This window comes from Scyliorhinus canicula, chromosome 8, assembly GCF_902713615.1.
Source record: "Scyliorhinus canicula chromosome 8, sScyCan1.1, whole genome shotgun sequence".
Lineage (NCBI taxonomy): Eukaryota > Metazoa > Chordata > Chondrichthyes > Carcharhiniformes > Scyliorhinidae > Scyliorhinus > Scyliorhinus canicula.
The window spans coordinates 168019081-168040286 of NC_052153.1; the positions used below are offsets into that span (position 1 = coordinate 168019081).

General features: G+C 46.7%; 2 protein-coding genes across 3 annotated transcripts in view; one reads left to right on the forward strand and one right to left on the reverse strand.

The window, feature by feature from the left end:
* enpp6 (ectonucleotide pyrophosphatase/phosphodiesterase 6) overlaps positions 1-21206 on the forward strand; it is a 68489-nt gene that overhangs the window by 36159 nt on the left and 11124 nt on the right. The window contains exons 4-6 of the mRNA XM_038805697.1: positions 1293-1434; positions 11510-11689; positions 17434-17571. Coding sequence (XP_038661625.1) covers positions 1293-1434; positions 11510-11689; positions 17434-17571 — 460 coding nt within the window. The remainder of the gene's footprint in view (positions 1-1292; positions 1435-11509; positions 11690-17433; positions 17572-21206) is intronic.
* Positions 17565-21206, reverse strand: part of LOC119970680 (cadherin-related family member 2-like) — a 257761-nt gene continuing 254119 nt past the window's right edge. The window contains exon 33 of one of the 2 annotated variants that reach the window (XM_038805691.1): positions 17565-18478. In XM_038805691.1, coding sequence (XP_038661619.1) covers positions 18368-18478 — 111 coding nt within the window. In that variant the 3' untranslated portion in view covers positions 17565-18367. The remainder of the gene's footprint in view (positions 18479-21206) is intronic. The other variant, XM_038805693.1, reaches the window with a different exon arrangement.

The following is a 21206-nucleotide window of genomic DNA, read 5'->3' on the forward strand; positions in this document are numbered from 1 at the left end:
TTTAGGGCTCATGCAACCAGCATATGAATAATTGAGGGATTTAATAATTCCAAATCTAGAAATGATGAATTGCAAGTTATCCCAATAACCCAAGTTCAATGAACACTGCCAAATTTATAAAAGAAATACTCTTGGACATATTCCTTTATGGATCTCGGTTATGTCAGAATTCCAACAGAGCCATGGTTACATCGGGTCTGTGCCTTTCTCTATGCATTGTGAAACGCCCAGATGGACCTTTTGTTGCAGGCTCTAGGTTATTTTAAAAATGTCTATGTGTAGGTCAGCCTATTCCACCAATTCTTGAAGCATTTCCAATAACAAGTGCAGGATCCTTCTTGTTGATTCTCTTATTTCCCATTTTTTTTCCTTGGGTCATCGGCATTTTTGATCCATGGATGTTTACTAACCTTTAAGTCGAGCAGAGAAAGTGAAGGGCTCAAAAGTTGCAAAATAGTCCACAGTGCTACTGGAGATATAGATTTTTGAACAGCAGAACTCAGACGTTTTGACACCTGAGAGACCAGAGGAATTCGCCTGATTGGCTGGCCGGTGGCCAACGAATTGGCCAAAAGCAGTATTCTGGCTGGTAACAGGTAGTGACTGGGTCCTGCCTGTGTGGAATGCATTTCAGAGAACCAAGGAAGTGACCGTCAGATCCTGGACACTGAGAGGAGCAGCTGTGAGTGTCTCCCTCTCTTTTGCCAGAAGTGCTGCATAGCTGCTATGTTCTGAACCGACAGGGATGTTCTTGGGATCTGGATGAATCTACAGTGAAAACCATCAGGGGCTGGTTTAGCACAGTGGGCTAAACAGCTGGCTTGTAATTCAGAACAATGCCAGCAGCGCGGGTTCAATTCCCGTACTGGCCTCCCCGAACAGGCGCTGTGTTTGTCTGTCTTGTGTGTATGTAGAGGATGGGGTGAGTTAAAGAGGGAGGTTAGGAATTAGATAATAGTTAACCAATTGCATTTACTGCATGATTAATTATTGTTATTGTTAATAAAAATTGTGTTTAAATTTACAAACCTAGTGAATGTAGTTATTGGGCGGCCAAAGACCAAAGACTTTGGGTATTTTCTCAGAATAAACTGGTTCATTTCTGTTGTGTTGCAACTCCAGGTCAAGTGGGGTTGGGATTGACCATGCACTAGCCCAGGGTGGAGTAACACAAGTCATTTAAAATGTTGCAACGTTCCCAAAAATGACATACAAATGTATGAATGGGAACTTGGATTTTGCCGATTAAGGAAGGTTCTGCCATTGATTAACAGCCTTTTTTCTCTGATTAGTCAGGGGAAAGCAGAGATGGCTGCAGTGTACCATGAGCGTAATGATGTTGAAGGTCACCATTTTGGCCCTTGGTCAAAGCAGAGGAAGGAAGCCACCAAAGTATTGGATGAAACGTTGAGAAAGATGAACGTGAGAATTAAGGTGAGACTGTCTGTCCTGACTATTTTATCAACAGAATTGTACTTCTGGCGGGGTCCTCCTTTTCTTCTTTGTGAGGTAGTGTAAAATGGGGAATGCTGAGGAAGCAGCCTGTTCTGCATCCTGCTCCAGGCCCTTTCTGATGACGCTGACATTTCTTTCAAGTTGCCCATTTTATTCTATTGCATAAAATCAGTATTATCTTACCACCCCTGTTTTAGTTAACAGAGATTTGCATGAAATGTTGAGTCGGCCGTGGGTTAACAAATAGAATTCTGAGTCTGAATTTTGTGGTTCAATTTCCACATGAGAGACGTGAGCACAAAAACCCAGGCTGACACTCTAGTGCAGTACTGCGCTAATGCTGTTTTTTTTTTTAGATGCTGGGCCTCTCTGTTCAACATACAAGTTTCTATGACATCATTCAAAAAAATATCAGGGGAATTATCCCTGATGTCCCGACCAATATTTATCATTCAATCATCTTCACTAAAAAACACGTTATCTGGCTTTTATCACATTGCTGTTGGTGGGAGTTTGATGTGCACATATTGGCTACCACATTTCCTACATCACAACAGTGACTTCACCTCAAAAGTTCTTAAATTGGCTGTCATGTGCTTTGGGATGTCCTGCGGTCTTGAAAGGTGCTACTCAAGTGCAAATCCTTTGTTTATTTTAATTCCTCAGAGTAAAAATGTCAAGCTACATTTGATGACTAATCACAGATTTGCCATTAATTAGATATAGAATTACCTTTTTAATGCCAAAGAAGCTTTGAAGTGGAACTGTTTAAAATTAGTTTTGCACCATTTCCAGTTGTATTGCTGCCAACACAGAGTTGAAGCAGTGTGAGACTAGCCCCTTAATGTGGACCTGTGCTGTTTTTCCACGAAACAATCTACTGTCAGTTGAAGATACCGTTCCTTAGTGTCCAATGTAAACTGATTTATTGTGCACATTGTTAGGATCTCCATAGATAATTATATAATTTTTTAAAAAAATTGAGCTTCCATTTAATAGCTGAAGGAGTGACACGACAAGATATCATATTTTACTGTAACAAATGACTAAAAGGACCATTGACTAAACACTACTTTCTTTTTGTTGGCAACATATACTTCAAACTACCGACAGCAACATTTGCTTTTATACCTGTTACAATGGAATTGTAGTCCTTATAGCTAGCAGTGCAGTGTTGTAACCGGCTTCCAATGGGTTCCCCATAAATAGAACATAAAACAGAATCATACAGCACAGAAGGAGGCCATTCGGCCCATCACGTCTTCACCAACCTTTCTAAAGAGCACCCTACCTAGGCTCAATCCCCCACTCTCCCCGTAACCCCACCAAACCGTTGGACGCTAAGGGGCAATTTAACATGGCCAATTCACCTAACCCACACATCTATGGACTGTGGGAGGAAACAGGAGCACCCAGAGGAAACCCATGCAGACACTGGGAGAATGGGCAAACACCGCACAGACAGTCACCCGAGGATGGAATCAAACCCAGGTCTGGCACTGTGATGCAGCAGTGCTAACCACAGTGCCACTCAAGAAGGAGGCTATTCAGCCAAGTGAGTCTGCACCGAGCTTCCGAAAGAACATCCTACCCAGGCACTCAACCGCCCATTCCCGTACCCCCACCTAATTTTTGGACACTAAGGGGCAATTTTAGCAAGGCCAGTCCACCTAGCTTGCACATCTTTGGACTGTTGGAAGAAGCTGGAGCATCCGGAGGAAACCCACGCAGACACAGGAACAATGTGCAGACTCCACACAGACAGGCATCCAAGGTTGCGAATTGAACCCTGGTCTCTGGTGCTGCACAGCCCCAGTGCTAACCACTGTGCCACCATGCCGTCCTTAACTGATTCACTGATTTGTAGGGAAGCATGTAACCTTATCTCAAAAATGACATCTTCTGTCCTCTTTCCCATGGAAATGTGAAACATATTAGTGTCGATATAGGTAAAAATGCAAATTAGTCATCTTTGCCCTCATCTGCCTTTCATTTTAGGAGCAAATGAATAATTTATAGCATAGCTGTTTACAACCCACCCGCTCCTTTCTGGCACTTAGGAGACACATGAGACCCTTGCACTGGCATTTATAAAAGCAGATGGCTCATAAAATAAAGTGGGTGCCCTACCTGTCTTCCCACTTACCCTGACCTGTCTATCATATTATGGTCAGCAGGGAAGGTATCATGCAGCCCGCTTACCTGTTGCCCTTATGATGCATTTATGTGACCAGCCAATGGCTACTTAAAGGCCTTATTCTGCCTCTGCTGCAATTGGTAGAATAAATTAATGAATTCACAGAATCATTGCATGGTCATGATACAGGGAGATTCTTTGGCCCATCATTTCCATGCTGTCTCTCTGAAAAGTCCCACATTCCTGATCCATTCCACTGTGCGACAGAATGCGGAGACAAGGCGGGTAACGGGGTAGCTTCTACTGTTTGGGCTACTGTTTAGCAAGTTTGGGAGTCTCCGTTTGGTGGATTCTATGTGTCCATAAGAAGGACCCTTCAGAAATTGTTCTCTCTGCCTTTATCTTCTCCCTCCCCGCCCCCCACCCCAAGGCTTCTCTAACCCAACTCATCAACCCTCTCATCCCCCCCTCAGTGGGTTCTCCCAGCCAGGCTTGTCGGGACTTCAAGATCCTTCTTTTTGGCTCCCAGCAATGGTCATCGCTTGATTTGGACTCTGCTGGGACAACAGAGGTACGAACCAATCAGATTGGCCAGCAGGGCTACCTAGGGCGGGCGTTCTTTCTAGATTGGGGGGGATGAGGGTGGGGCAGTCCCACTCCGAATCAATGAAGGCTGTTCCCCGTGTTATTGCAGAGGGATAGCTGGTCTCTGAGTCAGCAGGCTCATGGCTGACTTTCTTGATTTGAGCCAGGGACTGCATATCCCTGTAAATTCAGAGATTGCATGGGATTTTCTAGCTGTTCACGCTGGTGGAATCTTACGATCACTGTCGAATCTGCAGAGGCGAACGGTGCATTCATCAGGTAAAACCCTGATGACAATGACAATGACGGGACTAGAAGATCCCACCACTGGCGAGACCGCGACGAGACGTACCGCAGAGGGGGAGAAAAATCCAGCCCATTGTCTCCAAGCATAAATACACTGCACCGTCTTCCCAGTAAAACACCTGAAGCCTGCCCTCTAACAATCAAACCACTAAGACTTATGACCTGACAGCCTTGACAACAAATCACATCATTCCCTTCATTTACCCTAAATATAATAATCATAAACCTCATAATTGTAACAAACTGCTGTTGCAATTGTTAGAGTAAATTTCTGAATTCACAGAACCATTGCACGGTCATGATACAGAAAGAGGTTATTCGGCCATCATTACCATGCTGATTCTTTGAAAAGCAATTGAACCAGTCCCACTTTCCTGGTCCTTTTCGATTAGCTCTGCATATTTTTGCCTGTTTTGAAGCTGAGGCACTCCTGTTTAAAAAGTCGCGACTGAATCTGTCTCTACCATTCTTTAAGGCTGTGCATTCCAGATCCTAAACACTAAACAAACGTATTCCTCGTATCGCATTTGGTTCTTTTTGCCAATCACTTTTAATCTGCGCCCTCTGGTTGTTGACTCATCATACAATCATTACAGGTTTTTGTTATCTACTCTTTGAAGAAACCTCACATCTTTGAGCACTTCTGTCAAATTGTTATACTTGGTTAGGTTGCAGGGTCCATTGTTTTGGACAGTGAATGTGAGAATATATGTGAGTAAATGAATTTGAGGAACCATAATAGGATGCGTGATGTCCAGCAAAAGGTAGAAATCTGCCTAGAGACAGCAGTAGACAATATTCAAAAGGCCAGATTGGTATGCGTCTTTCCCACTAACAAGATTAGAAGACCATTTAAATGATGTGTGAATTGCTTATGAGGAGAAACTACTTAGAAATGATTGGGAACATCCATGGGGTATATACTGTATACACTAATGTATAGTCAAGGAAGTTGATAGGGACATTCAGCCAATTACACAGAAGACATAATCAAAGAGGAACAAAGGTGTAATTGACCAGACCCTGAGAAGCCAGGCAAACAGTTAACATCCAGCAGTCTCAGAAAGCAGGCTGGCCAGTTTCTAGCCACCAAGCCTGAAACCCAAAGTTTTCCAGCTAGCAGCTGGAAAAGAGATTACGTCAACATGAAACAAGCCTCTAAGTCTTAGAGCAAAGGCAGTGCAGAAAACCTTTGTTATGGCAGTTTTAAATATCTTTGCTGGACCAGGAAAAGACGTTTCCCAGACTTGAGTATCATCTCTGCATTGAATGGTAATTATAAGCTGGTTATTTAATATGGATGTTGTTTGGGGAAACAGAGAGGTCTTACAGAGTTCAGGAATCATAGATATATTTTGGAACAAGGGTACATTATAATAAATGGTGAGTGTGTTTAGTGATTCATACATCTTAATTGCATGAGAGTAGAGTAGTCCAGTTTGTGTGTATTTGTCTTTTCTTTATTTTAATAAATAGTCTTTAATAATTGTTGTACGAGGGCAGCACGGTGGCACAGTGGTTAGCATTGCTGCCTACGGCGCTGAGAACCCGGGTTCGAATCCCGGCCCTGGGTCACTGTCCATGTGGAGTTTGCACATTCTCCCTGTGTCTGCGTAGGTTTTGCCCCCACAACCCAAAAGATGTGCAGGATAGGTGGATTGGCCAAGCTAAATTGCCCCATAATTGGAAAAGGTAATTGGGTACTCTAAATTAAAATTTAAAAAAAAATTATAATTGTTGTACGATGACTGGGCTATTTATTCTCACTTGGGTTTCACTTGTCTTCTCACACCAAAACAAAACAAAACTATACATCCCCATGAACCAATGTTCCCAAGTTGGGATTCCTTGCAGATAACTGGCGCAATTCAACAACCGCATTGCACCAGGTGCGGAGACGGCCGTGCCAGATGAATAGCGGAAAAGGCCATAATCAAGGTTCGCACGGGCGTGAACCATTTTACGATCCACCTGACCCGCTCTCAATGGCAAGTTCTGGAACACGTCCAGAAATGGTGAGAACATAATTAACCCTCATTTGCATTCATTTCAATCTGATTAATGGGATCAATCTCCTGGGAATTATGCGACTTCCCAGCGGGAAGTCACGCGGAAGTCGTTTAACACTCGGTTTCAAAAAACATGAAGCTGGCGCAATGGTACTGAGGGGCAGTAAAGAGGTGGGTAGCCACCTCCATTTTCCAGCAAGCAGCTCCAAGGACACAGGAGCTGCTGTCCAGTGCTTGGGGTGGGGTGTTGTGGGACACCTCAATGGGGTTGGGCTTGGTCAAGGAGCTAAAGTGTTTTAGCTTTTTAGGCCGGAGGACGCCCCTGGTCCAGGGAGTGGGGCCTCCCTGTGAGCCTTCAATCCACCTTTAAATACGGAGACCCATAACAACGGCAACCACAGCTGTAGCCTGTCTGTCCTACCAGACACATCCAGGACAGAATCCCTGCTGCTGCTTCTATCCTGAAATTCAATTTCACTCCCTTTAACTGTGAGCAGCTGAAGACTATTTCAAATGAGAAATTAACCTTGCTATTTGTGATAGCGCTTCACACTCCTCAACTCTCAAGTGCCTCCTCAAGAGCACACGTGTCATGTTTGAGAGGATGATTCGTGCACTCCATGTCCAGCAAACTCTGATGCCTGAAATTGTGGCTGACCCTGAGGAGCGTTAGCACCAGAGAGGCAGCTGCCAATAGTCAATCACTAAAGAGCAGGGCTTCAGCACTGTTGATTGTCTCGTGACTAAAGGGTAAGTGTGTTGATGAGTAGAGAGCAGCTGAGCATGGTTTCCCTCATGTTCCCAGCAGAGGTTTGGGGTCTAGGGACTCCCGATTTGGCCAGTGGTGAGTGTACAGAGCAAGGTTTGCCAGCACAAGAGGGTTGCTGGATGGCACTCTGAGAGAAGGCACGACACATAAGGTTGGGGGAGGCTGAGGAGAGTTGAGGGTTGCAGGGTGGAAGTCCTAACTGATCGGCGTCTCTTCTTCTTACAGATATAACGATGTCTGCTGGAATGGATCTCACATAGGCTGCCTTCCTGTTGCATGCGGCAGCCAAGGCAGGCAGGCGGCAGAGACGCCAGCAAGGGACCCCATGTTCAGGGGACCACCGCATACCCTGAAGCCCCAGCCGCCAATCAGGCTGAGGAACGACCGAGAAGGGGAGGGTATGACGGCCATGCACAGGTGTCATTGGTCGTTCAATGAGCTGACAGACACCATGGACGGGATTGTGCCGTACTCGGCAGAGTGGGCATCTCCACCGATATGGAGCGGCGTGAACCACTTCGGCGTCGGGCCGCCCCAAAGGTGCAGAATCCTAGCGGCCAGCAGGGAAGGGGCTTGGCGTCACCCCAAACGGCGCTGAAGGGCCTCCATCGGCTGGCGTCATCCCAGCGCATGCGCAGAGGGCTTTGTCTCCGCACCGGCCATGGTGGACCGCTACAGCCGCCGGTGCGGAAGAATAGAGTGCCCCTACGGCACAGGCCCACCGGCGGATCGGTGGGCCCCAATCGTGGGCCAGGCCACCGTGGGGGCACCTCCCGGGGCCAGATCTCCACGCGCCCCCCCCGCCCGCGCTGCCAGGTCCCGCCAGTAAGGACCTACTCTAATTAACGCTGGCGGGACCGTCAAAGAACGGGCAGCAACTCGGCCCATCGCGGGCCGGAGAATCGCCGGGGGGGGGTCGCTGCCAGCAGCCGCCGATGGCGCGCGCCATTCCTGCCCCCACCAAATCTCCGGCGCCAGAGAATTTGGCAGCTGGCGGGGGCGGGATTAAAACCGCGCCCCCCGGCACCCGGAGGGAGGTCGGCGAATCACGCCCCGTGTGTTGCAGAAGATAGCGTCTCACCAGGGAGAGAGTGCAGCATCTGTGCATCGTCCTCTGGGTCTTGCCACCCCGTCGAGGAGGAGGACACCCACTCCCAGAGGCCGTGAAGATCACTTCAGCCCTGCTACCTCCAGGACTCAAGCAGGCACCTGTGCGGAATATCCCAATCGACAGCCCACATGTACATCTGCGAGATGACGGATTATCTGCATGCCTGACATCAAACTATTTCAACGTCCGGCTGGACCAACCCCTCCAAGATGCCCGAGCTGCAGGATTTGCTGCCATCGCCTGGGATGCCCCTGGTCCTCGGGGTGATTGATGGCACACATGTTGGCCTACGAACATCGGGGCATCAGGGAGTGCCCTCTATTAACAGGAAGGCGTTCCACTCCCTGAATGTTCAGATTGTGTGCAACTACCACTTCCGAATCATGCACGCGGGTGCACGCTTCCCAGGGAGGGTGCATGACTGCTACATCCTGGGGCACTTGTAAACCCTCGGTGTCATGGAGAACCACCTCAGAATGACAGGTTGGCTCACAGGGATATCCTTAAAGGTAATGGCTGATAATGCTGGTGCAGAGGTCTGAGACCGAGGCAAAGTCCCGTTATAATGAGGCCCGTGCCTCAAGTACCGATACTGTAGCATATATTGACAGATTAAAACCAATTTGACTCGAGTTGTTTTTCGTTTACATCCCACATAGCTTACAAAATGCAATGAACGTGCAGATTCCAAGGCATTGGGATCACCGTGTAACCAAACTATTTCTGTTTAAATTGATGCAGGATTAGAGTCCCAGGACAACAACACAAACCCACGATGACTATAGCAGGGCTTACACGAGATCACAGGCTATAAAGCAAGGCCAGGTGGAAACTCTGGGACTGGAGCCTCTCTTCCCGATGAACTGAACAAGTTCTATTCCCGCTTTGAACAGTCAGTCAGTACATCAGTGCCACCCGCCCTAACAGCCCTGGACACACCCATACCCACTATTACAGCCTCAGAGGTAAATGCTGCCTTCTTAAAAGTGAATCCGCGGAAAATGACGGTGCCGACGAAGTCCTGGGCGAGCACTCAGAGCCTGCGCTGATCAGCTGGCGAGTGTATTCGCAGACATTTTAACACCTCACTTCTCTGCTCCGAGGTCCCTACCTGCTTCAAGAAGCCCACCATAATACCAATACCAAAGAAGAACAAAGTAGCATGACTCAACGACTACCGACCAGTGGCCGTGATGTCTGTTATCATGAAATGCTTCGAGCGGCTAGTCGTGAGATGGATCAACGCCAGCCTCCCAGACGGTCTCCATCCATTGCAGTTCGCCTACCGTGGCAACCGATCCACAGCAGATGTTATCTCCCTCACCCTATAATCAACACATGAACACCTCAACAACGAAGGACACCTACATGAGACTGCTGTTCATAGAACACAGCATCATTATCTTGACAAGACTAATAACCAAACTCTACAATCTTGGACTTGGATCCTTGACTTCCTCACCAACAGTCCACAATCTGTCAGGATCGGTAACAGCACCTCCTCCACAATAGTCCTCAACACCGGGGCCTCGCAAGGATGTGTGCTCAGTGCTCTACTGTACTCCCTATACACACACGACTGTGTGGCAAGATTCAACTCCAATTCAATTTATACGTTTGCGGATGATACGACTGTGGTGGGTCGTATCTCAAACAACAACGAATCAGACTACAGGAGGGAGATAAATCACTTGGCTGCATGGTGTACCGAAAACAACCTCTCTCTAAATGTCCGAAAGACCAAGGAACTGAACATCGACTTCAGGAAGTGTAGCACGACACACTCCCGTCTGCATCAATGGCTCCGAAGTGGAGATGGTCGATAGCTTTAAGTTCCTGAGGGTCACCATCACCAACAGTCTGTCCTGGTCCACTCACGTTGATGCAACAGTTAAGAAAGCCCAACAACGTCTCTACTTCCTATGGAAGCTAAAGAAATTTGACATGTCTGCATTGACTCTCACAAATGTCTACAGATGTGCGATAGAGAGCATCCTATCCGGCTGCATCACAGCTTGGTATGGCAACTGCTCGATCCAAGATTGCAAGAAACTGCAGAGTGTGATGAACTCAGTCCAACGCATCACACAAACGTGCCACCCCCACATTGATTCTGTATATACCTCCCGTTGCCTCAGGAAGGCAGACAGCATTATCAGAGAGCCCTCCCACCCAGGCTTTGCCTTCTTCCAGACCCTCCCATCAGGCAGAAGGTATAGAAGTCTGAAGACCCGCACATCCAGATATAGGAACAGCTTCTTCCCCACAGCTACAAGATTCCTCACCGACTCCCCCTCGGACTGATCTGTTCCCTGTAAGAACACCATTCACAATGCCCTATGCTGCTCTTGCTCATGTATTTGCTTTGTTTGGCCCCTTGTTCCGCACTGTAACCAATCACTGTTTGTCAATGTACTCTGTCGGTTATTCTTTTTTGTCTACCATGTGCGCACTGTGTACGTTCCCTTGGCCACAGAAAAATACTTTTCACTGTACTTGTGACAATGAATCAAATCAAATCAAAACTGTGGGCGGCAATGTGAACCAGCCGGCACAGTTACACTTCTGGCTTGTATTGCAGTTGAGCGAGGAAAATCAGAGCCCCGCATACCCATATTGAAGAATGCATGAAGCAGGCAGTGTGGTGGCCCCCCAGCTTCCTGACCCAAATCCGACATCCCCAGTCCTCCCTACCTACTCTGGATTTTTGAAGAAGTCTTGGCACATGCCAGCTGCAGCATGTCTAGTGGCACTCGCCAGGCTTCCTCGGGTGTCCTTGCAAGGGCGATTGAAATGCCAGATTGGCAGGTTGCGTGTCAGGGTCCTGAATAAAGATGCTGAACTGCAGCACAATTTTCACTTTTGTGCGTAGATGTTCTGAGTACATAGAACAGCCAGCAAGCTCACTCACCTCCTGCACACATCAGGTCCGTGATCTGAGGAGGCGATGCACTTCGGAAATGCATAAAGGAAAGGAGCCAAAATCCGAGAAATGTTCACAATAATTTTCACTCTAATATTTTTGGATACAATTGCACAAAAGACAGTAAAATTGTCTTTAATTGTTGACAACTTCGCCTTGTAACATATGAAAGGTTAAACCAAACTCAGAACTTATTCTTTTCAACATTTTACAGGAGCTGGGCCTCCAGAATGACTTGAATGTTATCCTGTTTTCGGACCATGGAATGACTGACATTTTCTGGATGGAGAAGGTCATTGAGCTTGATAAGTTTATAAACATGGCTGATGTGTTGACCATGATGGATCGAGGGGTTGTGGTGAGTCTATGGCCCAAACAAGGGAAACTGAATGAGGTAAGCAATCAAGTCATTGTTCACAATTTACATTGATTGTTCACAATTTACATTGATGATTTGGAGTTGGGGACCAAGGGCAATGTGTCCAAGTTTGCAGATGACACTAAGATGAGTGGTAAAGCGAAAAGTGCAGAGGATACTGGAAGTCTGCAGAGGGATTTGGATAGGTTAAGTGAATGGGCTCGGGTCTGGCAGATGGAATACAATGTTGACAAATGTGAGGTTATCCATTTTGGTAGGAATAACAGCAAACGGGATTATTATTTAAACGATAAAATATTAAAGCATGCCGCTGTTCAGAGAGACTTGGGTGTGCTAGTGCATGAGTCACAGAAGGTTGGTTTACAAGTGCAACAGGTGATTAAGAAGGCAAATGGAATTTTGTCCTTCATTGCCAGAGGGATGGAGTTTAAGACTAGGGAGGTTATGTTGCAATTGTATAAGGTGTTAGTGCGGCCACACCTGGAGTATTGTGTTCAGTTTTGGTCTCCTTACTTGAGAAAGGACGTACTGGCGCTGGAGGGTGTGCAGAGGAGATTCACTAGGTTAATCCCAGAGCTGAAGGGGTTGGATTATGAGGAGAGGTTGAGTAGACTGGGACTGTACTCGTTGGAATTTAGAAGGATGAGGGGGGATCTTATAGAAACATTTAAAATTATGAAGGGAATAGATAGGATAGATGCGGGCAGGTTGTTTCCACTGGCGGGTGACAGCAGAACTAGGGGGCATAGCCTCAAAATAAGGGGAAGTAGATTTAGGACTGAGTTTAGGAGGAACTTCTTCACCCAAAGGGTTGTGAATCTATGGAATTCCTTGCCCAGTGAAGCAGTTGAGGCTCCTTCATTACATGTTTTTAAGGTAAAGATAGATAGTTTTTTGAAGAATAAAGGGATTAAGGGTTATGGTGTTCGGGCCGGAAAGTGGAGCTGAGTCCACAAAAGATCAGCCATGATCTCATTGAATGGCGGAGCAGGCTCGAGGGGCCAGATGGCCTACTCCTGCTCCTAGTTCTTATGTTCTTATGTTCTTATGTAAGTCATTGCAATGTATTATCACAAGTAATCCAAGGATAGTTTCTCAACTTAGTTAATTAAGCATGCACTGCCTGTGGTGGAGGCAGGTTTAATCGAAGTATTCGAAAAGGAGGTGGACTATAATCTGAAAAGGACGGATGTGCAGGGTTATGGGGAGAAGGCAGCAGAATGATACCAAGGCAATTGCTCATTCGGAGGGCAGGTGCTGACACAATGGGCTGAATGGCCTCCTTCCACACTGAAACAAATTCTGTGATTCTGTGAATTAGACCTTTGCTGGGTAATTTTGCCAATCCCATGCTCTCGTTGAGGAAGTACACCAAACGAATATGCAGGAGTATGCAGCCAATGCTTTGACTGTGCATGGGATTGACAATAGAGGTCTGCAGTGCAGAAAAAGCTCTTTGGCCCATCATATAGGTTTGAAAAAAGTATTGACACGGTTACTTTAAAGTGATGTTTATTTCAAAGCTGGAATGTGATCATCTTATATGAACAGACAAAAATCCAACAAAAAGACATTTATAAAAAAAAAACCTGGGCTGGAATTCTCCCCGACCCGGCGGGGCGGGGGTTCCCGGCGGGATGGAGTGGCATGAACCACTCTGGCGTTGGGCCGCCGCAAAGGTGCGGAAGTCTCCACACCTTTAGGGGCCAAGCCCTAACATTGAGGGGCTAGGCCCGCGCCGGAGTGGTTGGCGCTCCGCCGACTGGCGGAAACCGCCTTTGGCGCCATGCCAGCCGGGGCCGAAAGGACTTTGCCAGCCGGCGTAAGTCTGCGCATGCGCCAGAGCATCAGCGGCTGCTGATGTCATCCCCGCGCATGCGCAGGGGAGGGGGTCATTTCCGCCTCCGCCATGGTGAAGACTATGGCGAAGGCGGAAGGAAAAGAGTGCCCCGACGGCACAGGCCCGCCCACCGATCGGTGGGCCCTGATCACGGGCCAGGCCACCGTGGGGGCATCCCCTGGGGCCAGATCGCCCCGCGTCCCCCCCCCCCTCCCCAGGGTCCCGGAGCCCGCCCGCGCCGCCTGCTCCCGTCGGTAAGGTAGCTGGTTTGATCCACGCCGGCAGGAGAGGCTTGACAGCGGCTGGACTTCGGCCCATTGCGGGCCGGAGAATCGCTGGGGGGGGGGGGGGGGGGGGGGTGCAGACTCGATTCCCGCCCCCACCGAATCTCCGGTGCCGGAGAATTCAGGACACGGCGGGGGCGGGATTGACGCCGGCCCCCGCCGATTTTCCATCCCGGCGGAGGGTCGGATAATCCCGCCTCTGATATGAACAGAAATGATTCAGTGACATTGATCAGATAATTTTGCAGCTTTTAAAAGAATTACCCATTCTTGGGGAGCCAGTGGCATAATGGCATTCTCAGTGGACTGATGATCAGAGACCCAGGGTAATATTCTGGGGACCAGCGTTCGAATCGCACCATGGCAGATGGTGCAAATTGAATCCAATAATTATCATGAATTAAAAATATAATGATGACCGTGAAACCATTGCCGATTTTCATAAAAAAACAACTGATTCACTAATGTCCTTCAGAGAAAGAAATCTGCAGTTCTCACCTGGTCTGGCCTATATTTGACTCCACATCCACAGCAGTGTAGTTGACTCTTAAATGCCCTCTGAAATGTCCTGGTAAGTGGCATGGTGGTTGGTACTTTTGCCTCACTGTGCCAGGGCCCCAGGCAATTCTTGGGTGACTGTCTATGTGGAGTTTGCACATTCTCCCAGTATCCATGCGGATTTTCTCTGGGTACTGTGGTTTCCTCCCATAGTCCACAGATGTACAGATTAGGTAGATTGGCCATGCTAAATTTCCCCTTAGTTTCCACAGGTGTGCAGATTAGTTGGGGTTAAGGGGATAGGGCAGGGGAGTGTGCCTACTTGGGGTGTTCTTTCAGAGTCGGTGCAGACACGATGGGCTGAATGGCCTCCTCTGCACTGTAGAGATTCTATGAATTCTAAGCTACTCAATTGTATCAAACCAAAACAAAGTCAATAAAAATAAAAGAAACGAGATGAACCACCTGGCATTGACCTAGGCACAGGAAGTGACAATGGCAAACCAAGCCCTGTTGACCCTGCAAAATCCTCCTTACTAACAACTGGGCCAAAATGGGGAGAGTTCTCTCACAGACTAGTCATGCAGCAGCTTGACATAGTCATGCTCACAGAATCACTGCTCACAGACATCACTATTCAATGTTTGCTGATGACTGCACAATGTTCAGCACCATTCGCAACTCCTCAGACACTGAGGCAGTCCATGCAAATGCAGCAAGACCTGGACAATATCCAGGCTTCGGCTGACAAGTGGCAAGTAACATTCATGCAATACAAGTGCCAGGCAATGACCATTCTCAATTAGGGGGAAACAAACCACTGTCCTTTTACATTCAACGGCATTACCATCAGTGAATCCCCCCACTATCAACTTCCTGGGGGTTACCATTGACCAGAAACTGAATTGGACTTGCCATGTAAATATGTAAATAATGTGGCTACAAGAACAGGACAGAGGCTAGGAATCCTGCGGCAAATAACTCACCACCTGACTCCCCAAAGCCTGTCCACCACCTACAAGGCACAGTCAGAAGTGTGATGGATTACTCTCCACTTGCTTGGATGCGTGCAGCTCCAACAACACTCCAGGAACTCGACACCATCCAGGACAAAGCAGTTCACTTGATCAACACTCCTTCCATAAACATTAAATTCCTCCACCAGGCTGCACAGTAGCAGCAGTATGTACCAGCTACAAAATGCACTGTAGTAACTCACCAAGGCTCCTCAGGCAGCACCTTCCAAACCCACAACACCACCATCTAGAAGGACGAGCAGCAGATACCTGGGACTCCCACTAACTGGAGGTTCCCCTCCAAGTCACATAGCATCCTGACTTGGAAATATATCGCAGTTCCTTCTCTGTGTCATATTCCTGGAAGTCCCTCCCTAACTACACTGCAGATGTACCTACACCCCATGGACTTCAGCGGTTCTAGAAGGCAGCTCACCACCACCTTTCCAAAGGCAACTATGGATGAGCAACAAATTCTGGCCTCACCAGTGATGCCCAGATCCGGTAAAAATGAATACTGAGGGCAGCACGGTGGTGCAGTGGTTAGCACTGCTGCCTCACAGCACCAAGGTCCCAGGTTCGATCCTGGCTCTGGGTCACTGCTCGTGTGGAGTTTGCACATTCTCCCCATGTCTGCGTGGGTTTCGTTCCCCCACAACCCAAAGATGTGCAGGCTAGGTGGATTGAACATGCTAAATTGCCCCTTATTTGGAAAAAATTAATTGGGCACTCTAAAATTAAAAAACAAAATCGATACTGAAAGAAAACTCGTATAGACCCCTTTTGGTGCTTTGGTTGGTTGCATTGGTGTCTAAAGTATCTGGTGCTTCACTGCATTCTCAATAATTCCACTTGTAGTTATTTCTACTTCCACATCAACTGTAATTATCTAATTCATGAGAGACCAGGAATCAAATTTGGAAAATTTCCGGCTTATATGAAGTTGGATTACAATGTGCAGCACATTAAGCCATCGGGAAGGGAGTAGTTGAGTGGTACCTATATGAAGCTTTTAGTGTGATTTTCTTGATGGAAGAAAGCCATTTCCATCAGTGTACCTTAGGGATCAGATCAGCATTATGCTGGAAGCCTTTATCATCAAAGACCTTAACGTGTTTGGCCAAATCAACCTATGGCACTTCTTCAATGTAATTATAGAACATAGAACAGTACAGCACAGAACAGGCCCTTCGGCCCTCGATGTTGTGCCGAGCAATGATCACCCTACTCAAACCCACGTATCCACCCTTTACCTGCAACCCAACAACTCCCCCCCTTAACCTTACTATTAGGACACTACGGGCAATTTAGCATGGCCAATCCACCTAACCCGCACATCATTGGACTGTATGAAAACAAATTAGTAAAGCTTCAGCCGATTCCACGTTAATTTTTTTCATTTGTCCATCAAAGATGAATGAATATTTTAAATCTCTTTAAAGTCAGATTCCCATTCCTCTAAAATACAGTTAGCAACTGATTGGAATTTGCTGTTGAATTTTCAGGTCCAATCCAATTGATTTCCACACTGTTGAGCATCGTACTCTAGTTTTTTTTTGCTGGACTGAATCTTGTGGGAAAACAAAAATTTGATTGACGTACAGCTGTTCTGACTTGAAAATATTCATTTTGTAAATCACTAGGAATGCTGTTTCTTTAAGAACGGTGTGACATTATGAGAAATGTACAGAACTGTAAGGTTAATGTTATGTCTGAATCAACCACCAGAGGAAGCTAGATGCAGAACTCTATAAAGCATCGAAGCTAAGCCTTCTGGGAGAGAGTTGTGGAGAAGGCGAGGGAACAGACTTTAGGAAAGATAGTGTGAGTGAGGGCAGATCATAGTTATTCTATTAGTGTAGAGATTAGTGATAGAGGAGTGTAGATTGTATGATTATTGTGAATTATTTATTATCTAGAAGTAAGAGTCGAATTCAATTAAGTAGTGTAAATAAATCTTTAGCTTTGTTTAATATAAAAGCCAGTTGTGGTCTTTGTGAACACTACGCCAACCATCCTAGGATCTGATCAACACAAAGAACATCACAGACGGTAGGGACTTCAGTTTGATGAAGGTGTTTCACTTCTGGTTGATCAACATATTCTCTTTGATTTCACCAGCTATACAGCAGCCTTAAAAAAGTGAGGGCGATGAGCGTCTACAAGAAAGATGAAATTCCGGACCAGTATCATTATAAAGAAGGAACGTTTGTAGCACCAATTACTCTGCTTGCTGACCAAGGCTGGTTCATTGTAGAGGTACGGTAAAATAAAGTCTTTATCATTATGCTTTCGGCTTGAACTGACAAGTCTGCATCCAGTTTATGCATTCTGTTTTTGACATTCACATCACTCAGTAGTCATGAAGTGTTGCTTTTCTTAAGTTAGCTCCTTTGTTTGGTGTTTGAGATTAAGACGTTCTATCCTGAAATTCAATTTCACCCCCTTTAACATTCATCAACTTGTCTGAAGGATTCGGCTTCTATGGCAGTAGTTTCAAATTCCTTCAGCCGGCATTGGCACTTTCACATGAAACAGTACCAATGTGATATTAGCAGAAGTGCTGACGTGAGACAAAAGGAGATTTTTTTTTCCTTGATATTGAAGGAACATTGTACAGTCAGACTCTTCAAAAATAATTAACAGCTACCATATGCAACCCTGCCAACAGTCACAGACTTGAATATGATTAGATAGAGAGAGGAATTAAACTTTATTGGACTCCTGCAATCTCTCAGAGAGCACTGTAAAACTTAATCAGAAACTTAAGTAGATGCATTTTGTGATTCTGGTCTGCTTTTCTACAGCAATAATTTAATTGCCCTGACTAATCAATTTTGAGATGGAACATCCATCCATTCTAATCTGAAAGTACAAAGGATGAATAAACGTTAAAGGTTTATGGGAATGAAGGACCTGGAGCTGCAGACAAAGAGATTACTTTTAAAAGTTGGTGCACTGCGTGAAAACTGCTTCGGCATTGTCAGTCACACGTTGAACTGTCAAGTATCAATGTCTTGAATATTGTTTTATAACCACCCATTAAACACTGATGTCAGAGCACTAAACCAGACAACAGATTATTTGTAAAGCAGAATGCTGAGGATGTTGGAAATCTGAAATAAAAACAGAAAAAGCTGGAAAGCCTCAGTAGGCCTGGCAGCATCTGTGGAGAGAGAAACAGAGTTAATGTGTTGACTCTTCTTCAGAGCAGATTATTTATCAATGTCTTGTAGGTCTCAACATTGTTTAAAATGTGCCGTTAACTTATCATTGCTCTGATCAGAGAGGCTGCAGGTTGTTTTTTACTGTCATGTTGATTATAATGGATTTTGACCTGGTTATGTTAAGCTAATGTCAGAGGGATTGAGCAGTTTAGGCCTATGCTCTCTCGAGTTCTAATGGAGGTATAATAACATGATAAAAGGCATTGACAAAGTAGACGTAGAGCGGATGCTTCCTCTTATGGAGAAATCTAGAACGTGAAGTCAGAATTTTAGGATGAGGGGTCGCAGATTTAAATCAGATGAGGAGACTTCTTACAAAGGGTCGGGAATCTGTGGAATTTACTACCCCAGACTGGAATGGATGCCGGGACATTGAATAGGTTTAAGGAGGAGATAGACAGATTTTTAATTAGTAATGGGTTGAAGGGTTATGGAGGAGAGGCAGGGATGTGTTGAGGCCAAGATGAGATCAGCCATGATCATATTGAATGGCAGAGCGGGCTCAAGGGGATGAGCTGTCTACTCCTGCTCCTAATTCTTATGTTCTTATGTACTGCTAAAAGAATATGGGCAAAATTTTCCATCTGTTCCCGCCGGTGGGATCTTCCAGTCCTGTCGATGGTCACTCCCTGCTATGGAATCCCCAATGCCAAAGGGCACGGACTAAAGGAAAACCCATTGACAGCAGTGGGACCGGAAGATCCTGCCACCGCCAATGGTGGGTTGCCTCTACTGCAGCAAGACATGTCACCGGGGGGAGAGGGGTGGGGGGGGGGGGGGGGGGGGGCTGCAGAACATCCCATAAAATAATTCTGAATTTCTGAGTTCATTGTTCTGCTCATGGAGGTAAACATAGTTTTCACAGTAGGTGGTTGTCAGGACCGTGTCGAGTAAGTTCAGTGTGAAGAATAACTCTTCATAGTCGATAGCAAAATGGTTAGCTCTGTTGCCTCACAGCGCCAGAGTCCCAGGTTCCATTCCCGGCTTGAGTCACTGTCTGTGCGGAGTCTGCACCTTGTCCCCGTGTCTGCGTGGGTTTCCTCCGGGTGCTCCGGTTTCCTCCCACAAGTCCTGAAAGACGTGCTTGTTAGGTGAATTGGACATTCTGAATTCTCCCTCCGTGCATCCGAACAGGTGTCGGAATGTGGCGACTATGGGATTTTCACAGTAACCTGATTGCAGCGTTAATGTAAACCTACTTGTGTCACTAATAAAGATTATTATCATCGATATAATGATCCTCACTGAAGGGACATTTTTACAACAGGCCTTAGATTTTCATGTTCCAGTCGCAGCATAGAGAAGAAAACTGGGTGGGGGGGGGGGGGGGGGGGGGGGGCAGGGGGGTAGCATGTCTGTGAAGAGGCCAGCCTGACTCTCACTCCGTTTATGGTAGAAGGTTGATATGGGGTGTAATCATCGGCATAATCCTTTTTGGCCGAGCGGATGGTTCCTGTGCTGTAAAGTGTAAAGGAAACCAGGGGCTGGGGCTCCATTAATGACATGCAAATCTTGCCTGAATTTCCTCAATGCGCTGATAATGCATGAGCTGCAACAGATAAACCCGGCTCACTGTTTTCTGGGGGAAGACTGAGTCATCACTATTCATCTGTCATCATGCTGTTAAATATTGATTAGCCACATAACACAATTTCACAAAGGTCGCTTTTGTAGCTCAAGGTAACTAAAATAATTAAGATTATGAAATCTGAATTTATCTCACTAGTAAAACAAAGGGAATTAAACCCGTCAGGGATGTTCAAACAAAAAAGAAAATAAGCGAGAGTTTAAATTTTGCTTCAGGAACATTTTTGTCGTCATTGGGCATTTATTGGACAAAATCCAGATGGATCTGTTCAAAATAACATTAAGTCATGCTCATTAATTTTTCCTCTTCCTTAGTTTGCTTCGCTGAAATCACGTCCATTATTTTCCAATTACTGCTGAAAACGAAGTACCATCTAATGTGTACCCAAGGTCAGATTTTTGGAAGCCGAGTTTTGTTGGGGGGGAAATAAATCTTCACGACGCCTACAAACCGGCTGAAATAAGTCACGTTTTAGTGATAAAGAAACAGAAAATTCTCAGAACACTCAGCAGGTCAGGCAGCATCAATGGAGTGAGAAAAACGCAGCTGGTGATTTAGGTCAGAGCTGGAAAAAGTTTGGGATAATAATAATAATCTTTATTGTCACAAGTATGTTTACATTAACACTGCAATGAAGTTACTGTGAAAATCCCCTCGTCGCCGCATTCCGGCGCCGGTTCAGGTGCACTGAGGGAAATTCAGAATGTCCAATTCACCTAACAGCACGGCTTTCAGGGGGGCGAAATTCTCCGACCTCCAGCGGGGGCGGGAAACGCGACGCACCGAGCGGCGAGCCCCCTGCGGCGATTCTCCGGCCCGCGATGGGCCGAAGTCCCGCCGCAGGGAGGCCTCTCCTGCCGCCGAGGTTTGAACCACCTCTGGTGGCGGCGGGATCGGCGGCGCAAGCGGGCCCCCGGGGTCCTTGGGGGGGGGGGGGGGGGCGTGGGGCGATCGGACCCCGGGTGGTGCCCCCACGGTGGCCAGGCCCGCGATCGGTGCCAACCGTTCGGCGGGCGGGCCAGTGCCGTGGGGGCACTCTTTCTCTTCCGCCGCCGCCACGGCCTCCGCCATGGCAGAGG